General features: G+C 37.0%; 1 protein-coding gene across 11 annotated transcripts in view; it reads right to left on the bottom strand.

Annotated features, from left to right (window-relative positions):
* LOC131220918 (probable LRR receptor-like serine/threonine-protein kinase At1g56140) overlaps positions 1 to 23,915 on the bottom strand; it is a 78,937-nt gene that overhangs the window by 22,343 nt on the left and 32,679 nt on the right. For 3 of the 11 annotated variants that reach the window (XM_058215850.1, XM_058215851.1, XM_058215860.1), the window contains exons 3-10: positions 14,226 to 14,297; positions 13,299 to 13,370; positions 12,892 to 12,960; positions 12,443 to 12,514; positions 12,050 to 12,121; positions 11,855 to 11,926; positions 4,464 to 4,535; positions 4,314 to 4,379 (exon numbers count right to left, since the gene is read on the bottom strand). In XM_058215850.1, coding sequence (XP_058071833.1) covers positions 4,314 to 4,379; positions 4,464 to 4,535; positions 11,855 to 11,926; positions 12,050 to 12,121; positions 12,443 to 12,514; positions 12,892 to 12,960; positions 13,299 to 13,370; positions 14,226 to 14,297 — 567 coding nt within the window. Of the gene's footprint in view, positions 1 to 4,313; positions 4,380 to 4,463; positions 4,536 to 11,854; positions 11,927 to 12,049; positions 12,122 to 12,197; positions 12,215 to 12,442; positions 12,515 to 12,891; positions 12,961 to 13,298; positions 13,371 to 14,225; positions 14,298 to 23,915 lie in introns of those variants that run through there. The other 8 variants (XM_058215852.1, XM_058215859.1, XM_058215853.1 and 5 more) reach the window with 6 other exon arrangements.

Raw genomic sequence — 23,915 nt, 5'->3', positions numbered from 1 at the left:
ACCTTAAGTCAGTTATGCGGGCTTTTAGGACGCAGCTGGCATGGTCGATCAGATTCAATGGAACAATCAGTGTATGGTGCAACTTCATGAAGGCCAAGTATCCTACCGAAGCCCACTCGACAGATGGATTTAACAACGCTTCTTCGGCTTCTCCTTTCTGGAAACAAATCTGCTCAGTTATTCCAGCTATGACAGAGAGCACCCAGCTACTGGGTAAAGGCGATATCAGCTTCTGGGACAAGAACTAGTCGAGCTTGGGCCCTCTGCAAAGCTGGAGACTAGGCATTCTGCACACAAATATGCATGCTCTTAAGGTCCAGGACATGATCAGTCTGATGGGATGGAAATTTCCTACGGAAGCTAGAAATCTGCTGCCACAACACGTGTTGGACCACGTCTCTGATGAAGGAATTTGCACCTCTTCAAGTAAGGACAAGTGCACATGGCAGGGTTCCCATAGTGGTGATATGTCGGTGGGACTGGCTTGACAATCCATCAGACCAAGGGGGGAAGAAAATTCATGGTCAAATGGGTCTAGCATACTAATCTCCTGCCAAAGGTAGTGTTGCTATCATGGAAGATTTTCCACAAAGCTATCCCTATGGATGGCTGCTTCCAGCCAAAAGGAATCCAACTAGCTTTTAGATGTACCTGTTGCTTCCCTCCTCTCATCCCGAATGTGGAGACCATCGACCACGTCTTCTCCCTCGGTGGTACGGTCAATCAGGTTTGGAATTTCTTCAGCTCAGCTCTCAACATGCGTAGCGCCCCTCCCTCCTCAACCACAAACAGATTTTCTCAATGGTGGGCATACTCGTCGGCTTTCAATTCTATCTCACTGTTTAAAGGTCTCATCCCCCCTTTCATTTTCTGGGAGCTGTGGATGGCGAGGAACAACGCCAAGTTCGAGAATGCCAGCTCGCATGCATAAAGGATCATTTCCCAAGTCAGAAACTGGATCCACTTGTTACACCCCTACCTGTTGCGGGCCAAATCGATAAACCTACCCGTTCTCCTTACGCTCAATCTTCTTGGAATAGAAGCTATCCCTCCTAAGCTTCCTAAGCCTTCTGTTGTGAAATGGGCTAGACCCCATATGGGCGGGATCAAGGTGAATGTCAATGGTTCATCCAGAGGAAACCCGGGCCAATCAGGGTGAGGTGGCATGGGTAGATCATGCAGTGGGGATTTCCTCTTTGCCTTCATCTTTGGGTATGGATTTGGTTTAAGCACGAGGGTAGATATGAGGGCAGTTCTAGATGGTCTAATCCAAGCAGCCCATTTCGATTTTCTGAGAGTGGAGATCACTAGCGACCTAAGCTCAGTTATCGCAGCCCTGTCTAAAAAAACTGCAGATTCTTGGACCTTGTGGTATTGGAGAAAGAGAAATGAATACCTCAGTAGGACGATGGAAATCAGATTCAGCCATATCCCAAGGGAAGCAAACGCTGTGGCGGATGGCCTAGCTCCTCTAGGTAGCTTGAATCAAACTAACTCTATTTTCGACTCCAATCTTGCTCTCCCTTCGCTTTCCAGGGGCCAGCTATTCCTAGACAGAATGGGCTTAGGCTACCTCCGAGAAGACTAACCCTTCCTTTCCTTTGTTTTGTTCGCGTTTTCAGCCGCAAATAAGTGATCGGCTGGTGGACATCCATCCGACGGTTAAAATGAAATGCTAACAAAAAAATTTCTATAACCAAAAAAAAAGAAAGTCAACTATAGATAACTTCTAAACTTTCATATAATCGATTGAACCTATTATTGTCATCACCTTATGCATATTATGTGGCCTATTTGATGTGTAGATAGGCTGAAGATTACACTACGAGATCCTTGTGGTGGGGCCAACTTTCGAAGGGCTGGATGTTACATGCAGGTAATTTGGAAGTTATCATATAGGTGCACATAGCTTGTGGTCCAGCAGGTGGACCAAAAAACTACTCTTTGGTAATAAATAGTTGTTCCCAGAACCCGCATAAGAATGATGTGCAAACTTTGATTTTTGGTCGGGTCCACTGTGATGTCTATGTGATGTCTATGTGAGATTCGTACTGACCATTAGATTTATAATCCCATTTTAAGTCTAAATGCAAAAAAATCTTGTTGACCTACAATTCAAGTGGACCACAACAATGGATATGATTGGGAGAGAGATTTCCACCCTTGATTTTTATACAGGTTGCACTGTAATTATTATATCAAATCCAGTCCAACCATTTTATGACATATTATAAAAGAGTCTTAGAGCCTAAAAATCATCCTCATTAGCAATTTAGGTGGGCTGCACAAAGGGAAATGATTTATAGGTTGACCTTTGACTCTTAAACAATTTTTAATTATGTAGACCATCTCAATCATAGATGAGGTTGATTTTTTACTTCCCGTGTAACAAGGAGTAACATACATGATGGTCATGGAGGATTTCACTAAACACCACCATGGGGTCTAACCAACCCAGGAACTCTTCCATCTCTCCCATTGCATTTATTAAAAGCAGCAATTAACATGAGTTTTTATGCTAGTTGGACCTGAGGTATGGACCAACCAAGTGGACTTGAGTCTCTCTCTCTCTCTCTCTCTCTCTCTCTCTCTCTCTCTCTCTCTATATATATATATATATATATATATATATATATATATATATATATATGGGAAAAGGTACTATAAGCTCGTGCTCGCAAGACCATCCCATGAGGTTGAGCTGTGTGGGCTCCACCGTGATGCGTTTCGAACATCTACCCCATCAGTTAGATGCACCATTCCATCATGGGCCTAGGTCTCAAAATCAAGTCAATCTGTGACTTGTGTGGGCCACACCACATACAGAAGTGGGGAGGGGCCGTGCACCATTAAAACATTCATAATCATTTTTTTGGGCCCACCGAGATGTGGTTTGAAAATCCAGCCCATCCATTATGTGTGTCCCACTTGGATGAGGGTTCATACCAAAATTCAGCAGGTGGACCCCACCAAATGCTTTTATATGTTTTAACGGTGTCTTCACATGATTTTAGATGGTATGGCTCACCTGAGTTCCATATACGGCTGATTTTTGGCATATCCCATAATTTAGAGGGGACCCATCAAATGCACAGTGTTGATGGTTGACACGTATCATGGTGGGGCCCACACATCTCGACCTCATGGGAGCTTATCGTGAGGTCGAGCGCATAGTACCTTTTCCCTGTATATATATATATATATATATATATATATATATATATATATAGAGGAAATGGTATCGGAGTAACGGAGTTCCGTATACATTGATTTTTGGAATATCCTATAATTTAAAGGGAACCCATCAAATGCACGGTGTTGATGGTTGACACACATCATGGTGGAGCCCACACAGCTCGACCTTTGGGGAGCTTATCCTTAGGTCAAGCGCATAGTACCTTTTCATATATATATATATATATATATATATATATATATATATATATATATATATATATATATATATATAGAGGAAAAGGTACTATGAGCTCTAGCTAATGGGAACTTCCCGTAAGGTCGAGCTGTGTGGGCCCATCGTGATGCATGTCGAACATCTACCCCATCAGTCAAATGCACCATTCCATGATGGGCCTTGGGCTTAAAAATCAAGTCAATCCATTACTTGTGTGGACTGCACCACATGCAAAAGTTGAGACGGGTTACCCTCCTATTAAAACATTCAAAATCATTTGTTGGGCCCACCGAGATGTGGTTCACAAATCCAGCCCATCCATTATGTCTGTCCCACTTGGATGAGGGGTCAGACCAAGTTTCAGATGCATCCAAATTTCAGGTAGGCCCCACGAAGTGCTTTTATGTGTTTTAGGCATGTCTTCACATGATTTTAGATGGAATGGTCCACCTGAGTTCCGTATACGGATGATTTTTAGGATATCCCATAATTTAAAGGAGACCCGTCAAATGCACAGATTTGATGTTCGACACAAATTATGGAGGGGCCCACACAGCTTGACCTCATGGGAAGTTCCCATGGGGTCGACCGTCCCATGAGGTCGACGCAAAGAACCATTTCCATATATATATATATATATCACACCATACCTTTTATAAAAATACTTTTCATAAAATTTAATTGCTGGGGCCAATTATTCCAAAACACGACTTTTTTCCCAAATTTCACCTCCCTTCTGGATGGAACCAGAGCTAAGGTTTTCCCTAAACCTAGTTTTATTGTTCCATTCTTTCTCTTCTTGTTTACTTAATGATAGAGTTAGGGATTGAAATTCAACTCGATTGTATATCCGAACAAGCCTAAGGCTATAAGTTCAATACAAATGAGTCAGACAACATACATGTTACGAAGCGTTTCACTTTTTTGGGATGGCAGTGTACCAGATAAGCTGTTGTTTCCAAGAAACCTGAAAATCGCAATGATCAGATACATACATCAAAAAGACTTCTGTAAAGAAAAATGAATTAAGGAAAGGCTGTTTAATTCTTACAGGTCAACAAGGGCACTCATATTGAAGAGAGAATCTGGAATTGGGCCACTTAAATTGTTGAAGCTTAAATCCCTACAAAAGCAAACAACTTAATATGTTAGAATAAAATAAAATTGATATGGAATTACTAAGAAGCCGAGTCAGAGATCGACAGCATGTGACAGGTCCTTTGTATGGCCTACTAGATGAATGGTCCGGATTATACTGTGGGGAGGCATAACACGTCAGCCCAAATGTGAGAAGCAACAAATGTCAAATAGTGCTAGCAAAATTTGTATCTCTCTGATGTTTCAAAAACTGGAAAAGTTGACTCAAATGGGAAAGTCCATTGGGTCAGCTTGAGTCCAAGCCTTGCCCAAAAAGTTGAAAGTAGAAACTAATAACCATTAAAAAAATATATATTATAAAATTCACAAACTAACGAATAATTAGTAAATAAGTTTCTCATTGATTTGACTTTACTCAGAACTCAATCCAGTTGAGTTGACTCAATGAGTTTTTTAATGCTAAATTTGCCTATGTTTAACACCCCCAGTCTGTTTTTTATACCAAGACGTATGCTGAAGTTGATCATGAAAGTTGGCCCGGATGGGTGGCTCGCAGGATCTCATAGTCTGCACAATATAGGACCTTCGTAAAAGTCGAAGATCGAAGATCAACTATGCACGTCCAATGGTCCACCTTACCACTATGGGAGTGGAGAGGTCTTATTACCCCTTTAATTATATGGTCAAAATGACCTTTGAATATGATTAATGATTTGGATCATATAAGGGATGGGCCGGATGGACAAAATCTGTGATATATAATTTCTCCATTTCTATTAAAACTATAGAATACCATTTATGAATGATCTCATCCCTATTTAAAAGGAAAGGCTAAGGACTTTGGATGAGATTAGAAGTTATTCAGTCTCATACAATCTCACTTTTTCCCGATCTCAAATTCAAAGTCAATTTTAAACCTTGGAGTTTGAAATTCAACTTTAAACCATGGAGAGATAAAAAATGATAAAAGGAGGAAAACTTACATGGGACCCACCAACTAGAGGTTGCCCACAAGTGGGCCCCACAAGCCTATGTCCAACATATTTCACTCAATCATGTTGTGGGATGAGCACAATATAGATTATCCATCTTTCTCATCTCATAACAACTAAAATAAAAATCACGGCCAAAGAAATCAGAGGCATAGGATCAAGTGGATCACTATTATTTTCTTATAGGTATCTAAGTGTTAAGTGACCACCTAATTAGCTATCAATAACCCAAGTTTTGCAATGCTTGTCCTACTCCGTATGACCACACATGATAGAGTTGACTCTCAGTTTGGAGTATTCAGCTAACATACATACTTACCCAATTTATCGAGTTATTCTAAAAACATGATTTTTTACAAACATAAATTTAAATTAGTTTAAAATAATACTATATAATATATATACTTCTAAAATAATATTGTTTATAAAAAACTGTCAAAAACTTGATAATGTTGAGGAATAAGTCTTTAAGTGGGCATTAATATTTCTAGAAACTTGGGTGGCATTTAGCATGTTTACAAACAAGAGCTTTTTTTTTTTCTTTAAAAAAAAAAGATTTTAGGCTATTTGGTAAAAGTCTAATTATGGGGTTTATTTGTTTAGAAAGTAATATATAAGCTCCAATTTTATAGTTGAGGAGGGGTTACTTTTTGGAATAGAAGCAAGTAGACATTTTTTGCTAATTTTTGGACAAGTTTGTATTTAAACTTTTTAAGTAATTCCCATCTTGCCCTCTTATCTTCTCTTTATAATCTCTTTGAGTTTGGCCCTACATGATGGATATGGACATTAAATGTGGGACCACATGATAGAAGGTTGACATTAAAGGTGGGCCCACATGATGAATTGTCCACAGCAAAGGTTGGACCTTTAAAAATAATTTTTAAAAAAAATTTTGGAGCATTTCATTCATATATTCACAGAAGAACAAGAGGACATTCGGGCCCCTTTAGGATAAAAGAGTCTGACAGGGACCTATCGTAAAGGACAAAACACAACGATCATGAACAAAAGGACGAACCTCAATAAAGAAAATTGAGGTCCGACTGACATCCGGACTGAGCTAGCTAGTACTAATCCTATCTGGGGCCATCCGAACGGTGCCAAGGCCAACATTGTCGAGGAAAATGCTGCCCCAACCCGACGGGGGAGGAGGGAGAAGTCCCTGATGAAAGAGGACTCCTATAAGTTGCTGTCCAGGCGGGCCATCCCGTCAGCAGGGTCGTTACCCTCAAAGGTTGGACTTATATGATGGATGATGGACATCAAAGGTGGGTCACACATGATGGATGGCTCAGATCGAAATGTTACCTAGCCTGATGGACTATCCACATCAAGTGGGCCCCACATGATAGATGATCCACAATAAAGGCGGGACCCACATGATGGATGCTAGACATCAAAGGTGGGCCCATCATGATGAATGACCCATATTGAAGGTGGAGCCCCACATGAAGTATGGTCTACATCAAGTTGACCCACATAATGAATGGTTCACGTTAAAGGTGGGCCCCACATGTTGGATGCCCTATATCAAAGTGTGGCCTAGCATGATGGAACATCCACATGAAGTGGGCCCCATTGGATAGATGGTACAGATCAAAGGTGGGACCCACATGATGGATGATGATCATTGAAGGTGGACCCACATGATATACAACCCATATTGAAGGTGAGGCCCTGCACAATGAATGGTCCATATCAAGGTGAGCCCACATAATGATGGAGTGGGCTTCACATGATGTATGGCCCACGTTGTTACCTAATGGATGGTATACATCTAAGATCTTACATGATGAATGACCCATATCCAAAGTGGGTCACATGATGGATGATCCACATAGAAGGTGCGCCCCACTTGATGAATGGTGGATATCAAAAGTGGGCCCCATATGATGGACAATCCATTTCAAAGGTAGGGTCCACACTATGGACACATCAAATGTGGACTCCACATGATGGGTGATGGGTAGTGAACATTGAGGGGGCGCATATAAAGGACAATTAGCATTGATGGTGGGGGCCCAAATGATGATGGCCTACATTAAGGTGTGCCCTTAATGATGAATGATCTACATCCAAGACGGGCCTTGTATGATGGAAGACTCACTTTGAATGTTTAGTTCACACGATGGATGGTCCACATCAAAGGTGGGCTCCATGTGATGGATGATCCACATCCGATATCCAAAATAGTGGATGGCTCAAATGTCTTAAAACATGAATATTGTATATAATCATTCAGTCTTTTTCCATTTGGAGCACGGTTCATATATGGTGAGATCCACCAAAACAACCGTTTGGATTGCTCTTATAATAGAGCTTTCATAATCTTCAAAAATGATATCAACTACTCTAAAAAAGCTATTATTTAAATGTTTTACGAAATGTGCTTATTTCAAATAATAGCTTTTCTGGTTTTAAAAGAGTGATTTTAACAAACAAAAAGAGCTTATTAAAGTAGATCTTATTGAAAAAAAAAAAAAAACTCTTATTGAATTAGAGTAGAGATACCAAATGATCCCTTGGTGTAGCTATCATGGGATTTTCCCCATACAGATGTATAATTTAGAATTAATTAAGCCACTTTCGTAACGTAACCAAGTATGACTAATCAAGAGCCCTTTATTATTATATACTAAAGTAGTGACATTCAATCTCATCATCCTAAACACAAAAGGAGAGTGGCTAAGGGCACGAGTCACCTACAGGTCTAGTTACTCACATGTTACAATGATTAGATCGAAATAAAGCAATATGTATATAAAAGGTCCATGCACGTAGCTATAATATATGACATAAAGTCGATAATACTAAGCATATGTTAGGTCTATAATACGTAAGTCATCTTACGTGATATATGACTTATCTTATAACCTCATGATGTGACTGCTATTCAGGCCATAACATTAATCGCATAAAGAGAGTGAATTGATTACATTATTCAACTTAATTAATCTCATCCTTAATATTTTAAGATTGAAGGAATATACAACGCACTCATATCTCCATCCCCTATTCTTCACAATAAAGGGCGGTTCACACTTCAACGTATGAACATCACCCCGATTGCACTTTTCTTGTACATTTAGGATTGGTCAACCCATGAGAGTGGGTGACGACCTATCAACAAAGGTAAAGATCCAATATGAACTAAGGACAAATGTTGATAATTTACACACCTAGTTAATAGAAGTGCTTAATACTAAATAAAAAGAATGTATTATTCATTAATAAAGGATAATGAGTACAAGTTACAATCATATCACACAAGCTATTCTTAATCCCATTAGCCTAATGTAAACCTAGAATAGATCTTAGTTATAGGTTTCATCATAGGATCAGTTAACTTCTCTTTTGTAGGAATATAGCTGAGGGTGACCTTTTTATCTCTCACTTGATCATGGACGTAAGGATATTTAATCTCCATGTGCTTGGATTTCTATTAGTGTTTGGGGTCACTTTCCAAGTCAATGACAGATGTGTTGCCTATCTTCAATGATGTAGGCTCACGAATGGATGGTACAATAGTTAGACCTTGTAAAATTTGCAAACCATATGCACTTTTGAACTGCAACACAACATGTAATGTTTTTAGACTCTATAAATGAAAGGGTAGTGGGTGTTTGTTTCTTACTCGACTAAGATATAGATCTTCCTTAGAGAAAGAAGACATGTCTTGAAGTAGATTTTCGCTCATCGGTGTCATTACCCCAAGTGACATCTGAATAACCATCGAGTTTGAGATTTGTGCCTTCATAATACAGCATTAGATCATTGGTTCCTACAGATAGTAGAATATGTATTTGACAGCTTGCCAAGAGACCGTCCCAAATTAGTCTTCGATGCCATCAAGAAACTAGAATAAAAAGATCATAATCTTCTAAATGGATCTGAATTACCTACTCGATGTCATCGAGGGGATCTTCGATTCCATCAAAGAACTCTCAAACATTGCTCGATGAGATTGAGCACCACTCAAAAAATTATTATTTTAGAATATGGTTTCACAGCAGCTTTGCACATCTTATAACATTACTTATCATATTTGAATTAAGCTTTTAAGGCTAAGGGATGATTAACAAGGTTTACCTATAGGGTTAGGATCATCTAGAGGTTTAAGGTTTATTTTGGATCAAGGGTTAGGGTCACCAAGGTATCTCATATATATGTTCTTTATGACTTGATGCTCATGTCATCTTGTGTCTTCGGTCTTCAATTTCTAAGGGCTCAACCGACTATATGACACATAAAGTCATGTGATTAACAAACAAGGTGCACAAATCAGTGCAATATTAATACTCGAGACTTCTTAAGTGGAGGGGCGGTCCCTCCTAACCATAAGGGATTTTGTGAAGGAATCCGAGGAGATAAGAGAGACATATGCATCGATTGTAAAGGGGGAAGAAGTGGATCCCACAAATATTCTTGAGGAGATGAAACTACCATTATAGGAATTCAATGCAATCATGCATGATGAACTTCCCGATAGGTTATACCCTGTGTGGTATATACAACATCATATTGGCCTTGTCCCAGAAGCAACTCTACCCAACCACCCTCATTATCGAATTATTCCGAAAATTGAGAGATCTTACAAGGGCAAGTCAAGGAACTGATTTGTATGGGTCTAATGAAAGAGGGCATGAGCCCATTTGCTGTCCCAACCCAATTGACGCCGAAAAAGTTACTAGAGTCTAATGCCAAGGAAGTGGTTGATAAACACCGATGCCGAAGGTGTTTGAAGTGGGTGATAATATAGTAGTTCACTTATTCACGGACAGATTTCAGCTAGGACATATAAAAAGTAATAAATAAATAAATAAAAATGAAGATCAGTGCTTATGTTTTTTATCCTCCCAACAGCATGGAGATGTCATGGAATTTCATTATAGCTGACTAATATGTATATCATGAGCCAATTATCTATTGAATAACTCAAGGACAAGTTCTTTCCAAGTGGAGGGGACAAATTTAGGACGTGGCACAGAGACATTCCTAGTATGACCGGATGAAAAGAAGGCCAAATGGAAGCAGAAGTAATCCGTCAAATCTGAGCCCAATTCTACATAGGGTATGATATAACTGGGCCCCAGGCACATCTGGTTTCAAGAAATTCAATCTGAATAGGAAGAAATTTTTGTTTGAAATGTGATCCATAAATCAGCCATAACTTTCGATCCGGGTATTATTATGGGAGGCATGACCTATCAATCTTTATTGTAATAGGCTATTTAGGGTCAACCGACCGCGTCTGTCCATTTCGTGAGAAAACGGACACTTCCAGTTCAAAAATGAATTTTAGGAAAAAATTATTATTTTTAGTATTTTCGAATTTTATCATATTTTATTATTTTTGGAGTTTTAGATTTCTATCTTTTCATAAAAAATTAATTATAATTATGCCAAGAATGCTCTAGTAAAGTTTATTTAGGACCTTTTGTTTTTAGAAGAAATTTTTTTTTTATTTCTAGTAATTTCTATTTTAGCTGAAATAAGACTTTTATTAGGGTTAGAATTTTACTATTTTTGTTAATTATGAATTAGGGTTTTATTTTTCTTTATTAGTGGTGTAATTGAAAGCTAGTAAATAATACACATTATTCAATAAAATATTTGACTTTTCTTTTATTATTTTCTATAAATTTAAGAACTATCTTGTGGATTCAAGGTTTTGATTATTTGAGAAAGACGGTAATCTTTCTCATTACTTCTTCACACCCTTCTCTACTTCGGTGAGGTTGGATGTGGCTAGAAGTTATTCAATCTTATCCAATATTACCTTATTCTAATATCAAATTCAAAGTTAAATTTAAAGCTCGGAGTTTAAAATTCAACTTTAAACTGTTAAGAGAAATTAGAAAAATAATAATAATAATAATAAGAGGAAAACTTGCATGGGACCAACCCACTTGTGGTTACCCACAAGTGGGCCCCATACGCCCATGCCCAACAAATCAAATATCCATGAACTTCATGCCCGTATGGCATGCATCATACACTAGAGCAGGCATCTCATCCGCTCTACTATTGATGGGCCACTAACCCAAAATTTCTATTATTGGTCTTATCCTAACCATCTATAAAATGAACCCTTTTCTCATTAAATGTCAGGAGTTACTTAGGATCATCCAAGCAATGTGTTTTTTGGACTAGGACAATTCACTGCCGAATGAACAGTTTTGATCTCATTCACTTATGCCCCATGTAAACCAGTGACTTGAAGGCACCAGGGTCCACTCATATACACACACACACACACACACACACACACACACACATACTGCAAATGTATGAACTCATTAAACATAAGAAATTATAATTTGAACCAAACATAATTAGAAAAACTCACATATGCTGCAACGATTGATGTTTTCCAATGGTGGACGGGATAGTACCAAAAATCATATTGTTTCTTAGGACTCTGTAGAGAAAGCATAAAAGTAATATGAGTATGTCATTTTAACTTTCTAGGCATGGATGAAAAAAGAAAAATATAATCTAACAGATTAGTATTACTACACATGCTGAGATCATATGGCCTTACAAGATGCGTAAAGATGTCATATTCTCAATAAAATTCAACGAGGAGCTCCCATTAGACACATCACTGATCCTCCTGTACGAGTACACGGTTAGTTGAGGCCATGTTTGGAGAGAAAAAAAAAATAAATCACGATTTTGAAGAGTTTTACTTTAAAAATCAAATGATATTCGCCTGGATACAAAAGAGCTACTTCCTACACAACATAGGAGACCCCATTTTGTGATTTTTGGAAATTTTACTTGGGGTGTGTTTGGTTTCACCAAATATCATGAAATTTCACAATGTTTAGTGCAACCAAACACACCCTTAGTGCACAAATTCCAATATCAGAAATTAGTAATATGAAGGAAGACTATTGAAGATTAAAACAAGTTAATGAACACCAACACTCACAACTCGGTCAGTTTGGTCAGATTAGAAAAACTGGATGGTATGGGACCCTCGAAAGCATTGCCTTGCATTATCCTGCATCAACATTTTCAGTCTTACAAATACTCTTTAAAGAAGTATGCCATGGCATATCAAGAAAATGAGATCTGCTAAGTGCACTCGCTGTGCTACTCGATCACATAGTAGGTCCCACTTGCTGGTTATTAAAAAAAAAAAGGCTAGTGTCCACATTTAACTTACACGTGTGGCCCACTAGATGACCGATCATTGACCGTGGTGGAAATTTCTATCCACATTCAGAACAGGATGTGGCACCAAACCTACTTTGAGTGTGGATAGAATTCCTGTCCACCACCAATGGATGTTGGGAGACTTTGTTATGCAATCCCATGCGTACCAAATGAGAAAGATAGGAGTTATTATCAGTATAGAACTCGTAAGTACTAGCTTACAAATAATTGAGAGCCCGACTCCCATTGAAATCAGGTATTTTTCCTGTGAAGTTGTTATCAGATGCCCACCTGAAATTCAATCATATTTTCCACCGCAAATGCGGATATTATTAAATCAAGGGATAAGAAAAGATAGACATGGCATACAAGTAACAAAAATTGAGCCATCCGAAATCATGGGCCCCACAGTAGATGGGTCATAATCCAAAAATCAGATCAATTGAATGATCCTGAGCTCTAGATAATAGGCATTAGGATCTGTTGTATTCAGACCATTGCGAATTTTTCCATTTTAATGCCCATTGGATTGCACACCATAAGTTGTACAAGTGTTAGTTCAAGAGAAATCTAAGGTGGGGCCTACGATTTTGATGGTTTCCGTGCGGCTTATAATCACGAGCTCTTACAAGGTATTCACGTTAATCAAGTTGGCAAATGTTGAAGGAATCTCGCCGCTTAGCCCACAGCTATCAATGGATCTGTGAAAAGCAAGTATAGATAATGAATCCAGTATTACAATTTCTCCTGCTATTTTCAGTTGGAGGAATGCTCACACCATTTCAACGGACCAAAAGTAGCTGACCACTGAGTTACATTTTTCAAATGGTCAAAGCAGTTAAAATGGCTGAAAGGGTACTTTGAACAGCCATGTAATTAATGTAAACAAAGCGTCCAGGGAAGGGAATTTTACTCATTCCAACAACCACTTAAGGCTAACATTTTGCTGCTACCATACCACCGTAAAGCAGTTTTGTTCAGCTGCATCAATGCTTCCTAACTCCATTTTTTATTATTTTTCTTTTAAAAAAAAATTCATGAGGAAAGTTTAAAAATAAAGAGTCCAACTGGTTACAGTCCACTTAGCAAATAAATTCCAATATTTGATGTGTGTGTGACATCCATCCTTGTCCTATAAGTTGGCCTAATTATTGGGATTACGTTTTGTGAAGATCACCACATCCTCTCATCGAGTGAACCACACTTGTATTTTATTACTTATCAATTGTAAATATTGTTGTTATGGTGTGGTCCACTTAATGAGTGGATGGGTTTGAATTTTGTACAAGGCTATTCTCATGGTGGAGCCAACCTATAACCTATAAGAAGGTTGTATGTAATTCACTGGGTGGACAGTAACTTATGATTCAGCTGGTCCGGCAAAAAGCTTCTCAGAAAGAAAACTTAGAGAAAAGAAAGGCAAAAAAATATTTACATATTAATCTCTATAAATTGGGTGGCAAATTTGAAATTCCAAATGCATCATATGATATTTTTGAAGAAGAATAATTAAATATAATAATAATAAGAAGAAGAAGAAGAAGAAGAGAAGTTACAGTATTTGCAGACTTGTCAAATTCCCCAGCTCAGGTGGGAGCGAACCAGTGAAGTTGTTTGAGGCTATATTCCTGAAAATAAAAATAAATAAATAAAAATAATTAATTAATCATTTCATAACCAAAAGCATCCTGTTTTGGCCTGAAATCACTACAATAACCTACATCAATTTTCTGTCATTTGAGAACTGAACACGCAGATGGAAGTATGCTAACTTGTGGTGCAACCAAACCTTTCCTGCCAACGTGTTGTTTGTGCAGAACAGCCGTACAATGCTAATGTCAGGTCCTATGATGAAGGGGAGCGGTTTAGGTGCGGCCGGGCCCCACCCAAGATGATGAGGTCCTTACCATGGGGCGCACATTGATGTATGTATTCTACATCCATGCCATCCATCAGTTTGCCGGATCATTTCATGGCATGAGCCTAAAAATAAAGTAGATCCAATTCTGATCAGGTGGACAATACTATAGGAAATGGTGATGATTGACCATTAATGGGCAGCATAAGTTTTGGATCAGTAGGTTTATGTTACCTTATCAACAGGTTGGATGGAAAATAAACATTATGGAAACAAACAGTATAGTGGCCCTAGGAAATTACTTAATGGTAGGGCCTTCAATCACCACAGTTTCAAGTATGGTCTGCTTGAGATTTGGATCTTCTTCATTTTTGGGCTCATGACCTAAAATGATCCGGTAATCCGGTAAAACGGATGGATGGTGTGGATATAGATTACACACATCAAGGTGGGCCCTATGGTAAGGGCCGCACTGTCTTGGGTGATGATGATCATCTAGCTCAAACAATCAGATGGGTCCGTCATTAGGTTGGCCATGCCTAAGATGTTGAGTCACCGTCGCTTATCCACTCATTCCAACGGTGCAGCCCACCTGTTGGCAGGTCTGGCCTGATTTCTGTGTGCCAGGTATCTTCATGGTGGAGCCTACCATTTTGAACAGTGTCGATTCCCCACAGAAGTGGCATGTTGGCGGGAAAGATGTGGCTTCATGACAATATGTGCTGCACCACCTGAACGATTCACACCGTTCATCTAGACACTCCCACCGTAGATGGCCCATCTGGAAAAAAAAAAAAAATCTGTCCTCGCCCTTTCATATCAGCAATGATGATCCCCAACCAATGAAATTCTTTTCATACTGAGCTTATACTATGAAAACTTCTAGATGAACGACCTGGATCTTCATGTGCGGAGGAGAAAGGAGGTACAGCTGTGGAGAGAGTTTGAGAGCAATGGCCATGCGCCCAGCTACTCTACAACATAACTTACAGGCAGCTCAATCCAAACCGTCCAAACAGTGGGACCCACCGATGAAGGATACATCCCTCTAAGCAGATTGATTAAACCATCCTGACCTTTGATCAATTTGTATTTTCATTTCAAACTGTTGACTATTTTTCATCTCAATCTCAACCACCTACTAGTGTTCATCAATCAATCAGTCAATGAGAATCATCTGTCCAATGTGGGTTTTCGGTGACCCATATAAAGCAGGCCCATGATGCTTCACGTACATTTATGCCACATGTCCCATAGTGGTGTGTATGCATATGATCATCACGATGCCTGAGGAAGATAGTCAGAAAGTCCTTGTAGTGTCTCAAAGTACAGACGAATGGTTATGAACTTCCAATCACTGATGGTGATCTGGTATATGGCACAGATTCCACATACTATAAATTTAAATAGTTATGTGGACTACTATACTTATTTTCTAGCATGGATAAATGGGAGGAGATTCAGTAAACCCAGAGGATGAAAATTTCATCTCCCGACGAGAGATCATAGTGATGGGATGAATCCTAACCGTTGCCGTATAAGAGTTCTATGCAGTTCTCGGAAGCGGATTGCGTGCAGAGTAAACGACTTATAGCATAGTGAGTAAACTCTGTGCGGCCCACTATGGATGTATGTGTCTTATCCATGCAATTCATCCGTATTTTCAGATCATTTTAAGACATCAATCCAAGCTCGAAGTACATCCAAAGTTCTATTGGACCACACCAGATGAAACGGTGGGGATAATGACTTCCACCGTGGAAACCTTCTTTGGGCCTACAGTGATGTTTATTTTTCATCCAAACTTTTCACGAGGTCACAGAGACACGGATGAAGATAAAAAAAACAAATATCGGCTTGATTTTAAATTTATATGGCTCCCGAGAAGTTTTCAATGGTAGGTGTTCAATTCACACTGTTTGTTGAGGTGTTGGTTCACTTGAGCTATTTTTTTTCTTTTTTTTTTTGGGTTAACTTGTTAGTACATACCCATGTCAGTACACACTTGAGCTTTGGATATGTTTAAATTTTACAATCTTTCCCTGAACTTAGATGATAAAATGGATGGACGGCGTGGATAAGACATATACATAATGGTGGGCCCCACAGAGTTTACTCAGTATACTATCTGCCCCTACGGTTCTCTCTTTAAAGTACACGTATCTAACATGTGGTGATCAGTACTGTTGATCCTATAAGCCAAAATTCAGACTGATTGGATAATGGTTAAACGTGACTGCTAACCACTCCTTTTGTAGGCCACTTATTAGACAGCTAAGACAGTCCACTCCCTCAAATATGGGATGGTCCAATAAGACAATGGTTCCGATCACAACATCTTTGCCACGTGCTACATACTGGCATTCCCCTTTAAAACAATGGTGCACAAAATTTACTAAAATCTGATCAATGATTTGTGCACCACATCCTTACATGGTTAGGATCATCCTATCATTGTAATTTTTCGTCTATGGTAAATTCATGGTGCCTTAAGACGAATGAGTGGTTCAGATCATCACACACTTCATTGTGAAGGATATCATGTGAGGGTTTGGTTGCAAATATAATCTACCATGTGGGCATGATCCTAGTCGTTCATGTGAGAGTCCCATGCTATAGTTTGAGTATCTGAGAGTTGCTATTTAACAAATACAACTATCCAATCATATGATCAAATCGATTGTAGGCCCATAGTGGGACCCACCAAACGAAAGGTTGACTATCCTCATACCTTGCTGGACTTGCCCAACCATAATTTTGAACATGATCCACAGGTGTATAGAGCCATGTCCATCTCTCTATATACAAGCACAGTTTTGAACATGGTACAGGTGCACAGATCCGACCTTTCTATAAGGTGGACCTCACTGATTAGATCTTCTGGATCAAAAATCATGTAGGTTTACTCCTCAAGTGGGCCAGTGTACAAATCAAACTTCTAGCTAAATCAATTTTTATCCAGCCATCCATTTGTTGTGTATCCTCCCCAACTGGAAAAGGCTTGATCAGCGGATGGAAAGCTCCGATCCTACACATATGCCATTGTGGGACATGTGATTGCATATAGACGGATGAGATTTGTATTCTTCATTTGTCGTGCCCTTGAGATCAGTTGTGACAATCCAAATGCTGATCAGATAATCCTAACCGTCCAACTGGAGGCCACCAATGGACGGTTAGATAAAAACTGGTCAGTTTTCCAAGTTCTACGGTTGTAAAATTACCTCTCACCGACTTCAGATGTAATGCTTTATAAGATACAACTAATTGCACCAGATACAAACCACTGTAAGAGTTAACTGCCACATTGGAAGTGGTATGACTCTTTTGCATACCACATGGTACTCACGTGGAGCTATCCAGACCATCCAAATTGTGAGAAAACTGTGGATGGAGTATATAACTAAAATTCAGCTGATAAAGTACTCCTAGTCATCCAAGTGATGGCCATCGGATGAAAGGGTAAAAGCAAATTAACGAGTGCTCCAAATTCAAATGGAAAAGTCAGATGGATCCTATTAAACTCTTGATTTAATTTTCTTTTTCCCTTGTGTACGTGCTTCATCCATGAATGTTTCAGAAATTTGGATGGTCTGGATTCTCCTACAACCATGCCACGTGGACAGTTAACGAGTGATAAGTAATAGCAACAGCAGATGTTTCGTTGTGGGAGAAGTTTCGATACTTACAGGTATAACGCAAGTTCATTAAATTGCCGATAGAAGCTGGCAAGGGACCCTAATTTTGTGACAAATACCTGCAACAGATACAGAAACACTTGGTGAGGTGTGAGTGAAGGTAGGACTTAAGAGGCCTATGGTTAACAAGTTTATCCTGAGTTTGCATGTAATAGACTGAACCCGATGTAAGGTCAGACCTGGCCCCATCACCAGATGTTAACAACAATGAATTTTGACCCCTACTCACCAAATTACTAACTGGGCCTAATCTTTTAAACACGTGCTGAGTCCAAACTCACTTGCACTCTGGCTGTGGATAGATGAATCAGATGAGTTAAATGGGACTTGTCTAAGTTAATTTGGACTCAGTCCGAACCATCCAGTTCAACACCATGAGTCACCCCTGATTGGTGTGAGTCAGGCAGAATCATTACAGACACAGGTGAGTCGTGACTCAACTCGAGAGTAGACAAGTTGGCATGGTGCTCCGGCTCAACTAAAGTGTTTACATGTGGCATGCATCGAGGCTTTGAAGAGCCATTTAAATGTAAACAAAGCATCCAGAAAGGGAATTTTACTCATTCCAACAACCACTTAAGGCTAACATCTTGCTGCTACCATACCACCGTAAAACAGTTTTCGTCAGCTGCATCGAGACTTTCTGACTCTTTTTTTATGAGGAGAGGTTAAAAATAAAGAGTCCAACTAGTTACAGTCCACTTAGCAAATAAATTCCAATCTTTGATGTGTGTGTGACATCCATCCCTGTCCTATAAGTTGGCCTAATTATTGGGATTAGGTTTTGCAAAGATCACCACATCCTTTCATCGAGTGGACCACACTTGTACTTTATTACTTATCGATGAAAAATATTGTTGTAACGGTGCGGGCTACCTAATTTGTGAATGGGGCTGATTTTGTACCTGCAGGTTAGTCGGGTGGTGGAGCCAACCTATAAGAATGTTGGATATAATTCTTTGGTTGGACAGTATACTTACGATTCAACTGGTTCGACTTAAAAGCATCTCGTAAAGAAAACTTAAAGAAAAGAAATGAGTAAATAAATTTTGCATATTAATCGCTACAATTTGAGTGGCAAATTTGAAAATCCGAATGCAATATATGAGATTTCCCGTGAAGAATAATTAAATATAATAATAATAATAATAATAAGAGAAGTTACAGTTTTTGCAAACTTGTCATATTCCCTAGCTTAGGTGGGAGCGAGTTAGAGAAGTTGTTGGAGCTTATATCCATGAAAATATATATATATATATATATATATATATATATATATATATATATATATATATATATATATATATATATATATATATATATATATATATATATATATTAATTAGCTTTGATTTCATAACCAAAAGCATCCTGTTTTGGCCTGAAATCACTACAATAACCTACATCAATTTTCTGTCATTTGAGAACTGAACACGCAGATGGAAGTATGCTAACTTGTGGTGCAACCAAACCTTTCCTGCCAACGTGTGAACTAACTCCACCGTCCGCTTGTGTGTGGCCTACCTGAGTTTTGGATCTGTCTCATTTTTTACCTTATATCCTCTCATGGTTAGGCCGAAATGATGGACGGAGTAGATTTATACCACTGTTAGTGGGACCCACTATATTTAAAATAATAATAATAATAATAATAAATTTATCTTCCGCACGTATCCGTCGCCTAACCCACCTTCTCCATTCTTCCTTCCTTTTCGTATGGTAATGGGCACCAAACCCTCTCATGAAACAAAACTACCTACACTCCCCATTCTTTCGCCTCGTTCCTCACACCATTAAAAAGGAAGGAAAAATATAAACAAAGATTCAATCATATCGAAAAGGGAGAGAGAAAACCCGATAGATCAAGACAGAGAGGGAGAGAGAGAGAGAGAGAGAGATTAAAGTGGAGCCAGATCATCAGACTTTTAAGGTAGGTGATCTTATTTTGAGGTTTATCATTTTCAGTTAATTATTATGTTTATTTAATTCAAAATTTTGATAGGAATATTATTGTCAGTTGATTATTATGTAGGGAATCCTACTTATTTATGAATTTCTATTTTATAATCTTCTGAAAAGATGAATAAAAAATAATTTATATATATATATATATATATATATATATATATATATATATATATAAATAAAATAAAATAAATTTACAGAATAAAATAAATAATTTATCTAAGTTTATATTTTAATTTATTAATTCTTAAATTTTTTTTGTTAAGATTAAAAATTAAATATAAATTATTCCTAAATTTTTAAAAATTAATTGATATGAAATTAAATTATTAAAAATAAATTAAATTCAAATTAATTTATGTATTTATTTAAATTAGTAAATTTGAATTAATTTTTTAAATATTTTTAATTAATGAATATGTTAGTTATTAAATTTAATTGTTGAATTAATCCGAATTTTATATATATATATATATATATATATATATATATATATATATATATTTATATATATATATATATATATATATTCAAGTTAAAAAGTAAAACAAAAATTTTAATTCTAATAATTTATAATACTTAGAATTAATTATAATAATAATAATAAAATAATTTAAAATTTGAATGTAAAAAAATAATAATAATAATAGTATCCAAAGTTCAAATTAATAACTTCTTTTAACTTATTAAATTTAGATACAAAAATAAATAATAATAAAATTTTGAATTTAGATTTAAAATGATTAGATTAAAAATTTTAAGATAGATTAACTTAAATTATTAAATAATAATTTAATTACATTACTACTGTGATATTATAGAAATCAGTGTAATATTTTTGTTTCTGTAAAGATTAAAATTCAAATTTTAATTCTAAAATTTTAAAGAGTTAATTAAATTAAATTAAAATGAACTTAAGTTTAAATTTTTTTAAAAAATTTTGGAATTGAAACTAAAATTTCTTATACATTATTTCACAGAAATTCCTAAATTAAATAATAGTAAAATAATATTTTATTTAAGTATTTGAATTATTAAAGTTTCAACAAAAATTAAATCTAGAATAATTAATTAGAATTATATTGTTGATATTTGATTGTAAAATAATTATTCATCTTACATATATGTCTACCATTCATTGAGCATCAATTTTAATATGTTGGATGGAATGTAAGTAAGTAGGACAATCGTGTCCCTTGGGTGAAAGACCCTAAATTAGCAAGTAGGGCAATCGTGTCCCTTAGGTGAGAGACCCTAAAGCTAGCAAGTAGGGCAATTGTGTCCCTTGGATGAAAGACCCTAGAATCCACTGGATCCTTTGGAATCTCCTTTGTGTACGGCGTATGAGTATAATTGTGTGCGTAGACATACGTCAAAGGTACAACTGGAGCAGTAGTCTGACCAGCTAACATATAAATGGATCTATCACCATGAGATACCAGTGTGTGGGCATTAATGCAACGTGATCATCCACTTGGGTACGGTGTTGTAAGAAATGATATAAATGTTATGAGTATTCATAGAAATATCACATGCATCGCATTTTCACAATTCTGTTGTTAAATTTCATTTTCTGTATTCTATTTCCTTCATTATTATGAAATTGATATTATCTGAACATGTTAAATTTTGGGTAAGAAATGACCCTACTGGTCTGTTATGCTCATCCTACTAAAAAAAATGCATAGGTGCAAAGCTGGAATACTACGAACAGGCAGGCCTCTACTATTAGCTTTATTTTCTAGAAAATTAGGTTTAGTTTTAATTCAATTATATATATATATATATATATATATATATATATATATATATATATATATATATATATATATATATATTTAGTTTATGTTCAAATTTCGATGTAAAAAGGGAAAACTATCAAAAGAGTTGAATTTAATAAACATTTCAGCTGTATTTTCTTTTAGATGATGGTGAATATTTATTGAATTTGATTGAATCAACTGGATTGTAATAAATGTCATTATATTATAACTCACAAACCTTGGGGTTCGAGTCCCGAAGACCTTATTCGGGTACTCGAATTTCGAGGTGTGACAGTTTGGTATCAAAGCCAGGTTAGATTAAAAATTGTGGACTTAGGGTTGTCTTTAGAATTAGTGACCCAAACATAAATCCCTTTGCTTTTATGATAGAAAAAATAGAAATATAAATTTACGAATCATTGCATTATGTTGACATCATATATAATCTTATTTAGACTTGACATTGAACTAATAACCCAAATCTGGACCGTAAAGAATTTTTAGAGTTTTTTTTTTTTTGGCATACAACGGTAAATTGGACAGCAATAGTAAGCAGAAAACACTTAACTTACAAAAGTCATAACTAATTAATTAAAACTCCTTTTAAGTTGATTCAGACTCCCAGTCGTGGATTAACAAGTGTAGTTTCAGTAAAAAATAATTTAAAAATATAAATATAGGTTTATCCTTTACCAATATTAAGTTATGTGTATATTAGTTAGAAATCATTTGTTTCTCGACAGACCTAATTATCCAAATTTTAGAATTTTCTGTAGACTTTTTATTAGGCTGAAATTTTATAGAATTATAGTAGACTCATATATGTATCCTCATAAAAAATTTTAGATCAATCTGACACTCATAAATATTAAAAACATTAGTGAGAATAGTATCCTAAGAATCTGAATTTTTTGCACTACAACCTTGATACATATCATTGTCTGAACTCTCTTAATCTTCAGGTGTTAGTCTTTTAGATCATCAAATTTTTCTTGAAATCTAATAAAATTTTCATGCTCCTAGAGACCTTAAATAGTGTGTACTCTATTAATGATACTTAGAATTCAATTTAGTTACTACAACCCACCTTGGTTGTTATACACTAAGCTTACATATTTAATTAATTGTAGATTATGGCGGATCAAAACATTGATGTCGGAGCCATATCAGGAGCTCCTGGTCTCGATACCACTGAAAACGAGTCACTCATGTATGAAATTATTAGGGTCATAGGTGATCTTACGGCTCTTGTGGACTATCAGATAAGATAAACTCAAGCGTAAGGTCAAACCCAAACTATTCACGTAGCTAACGAAGGGATAAGAACTTTATTGGAAAAGTTCAAAAGACAGAGGCCGCCTGTATTTTAGGGTGGGCCTAACTTATCTGAGGCTGAGGTGTGAAAGAAACAGATTGATAAGATATTCACGGTTATGATGTTGAATGAATACCAAAAAGCAGAATTGGCTATTTACATGCTAGAAGGAGAGACAGATCATTGGTGGGACTCAGTCATTAGGATGAACCCAAGAATTGAAGCCTAGACCTGGGCCCAGTTTTGTGAAAAGTTTGATGATAAATACTTTCTTTTGTATGTGAAAAATCAAAAGGCAGGAGAATTCATGAAATTGGAGTAGGGTGATATGACAGTGTGCCAGTATGATGGTAAGTTCACGGAGCTATCATGATTTGTAACTTTTCTGGTGTCCGATGAAACCCGTAAGGCACAAAATTTTGAGGAAGGTCTGAGAGCCTCTATTCATAGCCGATTAGCCCCTTTCGTATAGAAGATCAATGCTGAAGTGTTGGAGCGTGCCTTAGCTATGGAGAAAGACATCAACGAATATTGGAATAACCGTGATGAAAGGAAGGATGTAGAGAGCAGTACTAGAACTACTACATATATATCTCCAACCCAACAAGATGCAGCTAAGAGACAACAACATCGACATTAATGGCTAG

Source organism: Magnolia sinica, chromosome 12 (genome assembly GCF_029962835.1).
Source record: "Magnolia sinica isolate HGM2019 chromosome 12, MsV1, whole genome shotgun sequence".
NCBI classification, from domain to species: domain Eukaryota; kingdom Viridiplantae; phylum Streptophyta; class Magnoliopsida; order Magnoliales; family Magnoliaceae; genus Magnolia; species Magnolia sinica.
This window is presented reverse-complemented; position numbering and strand designations above follow the sequence as displayed.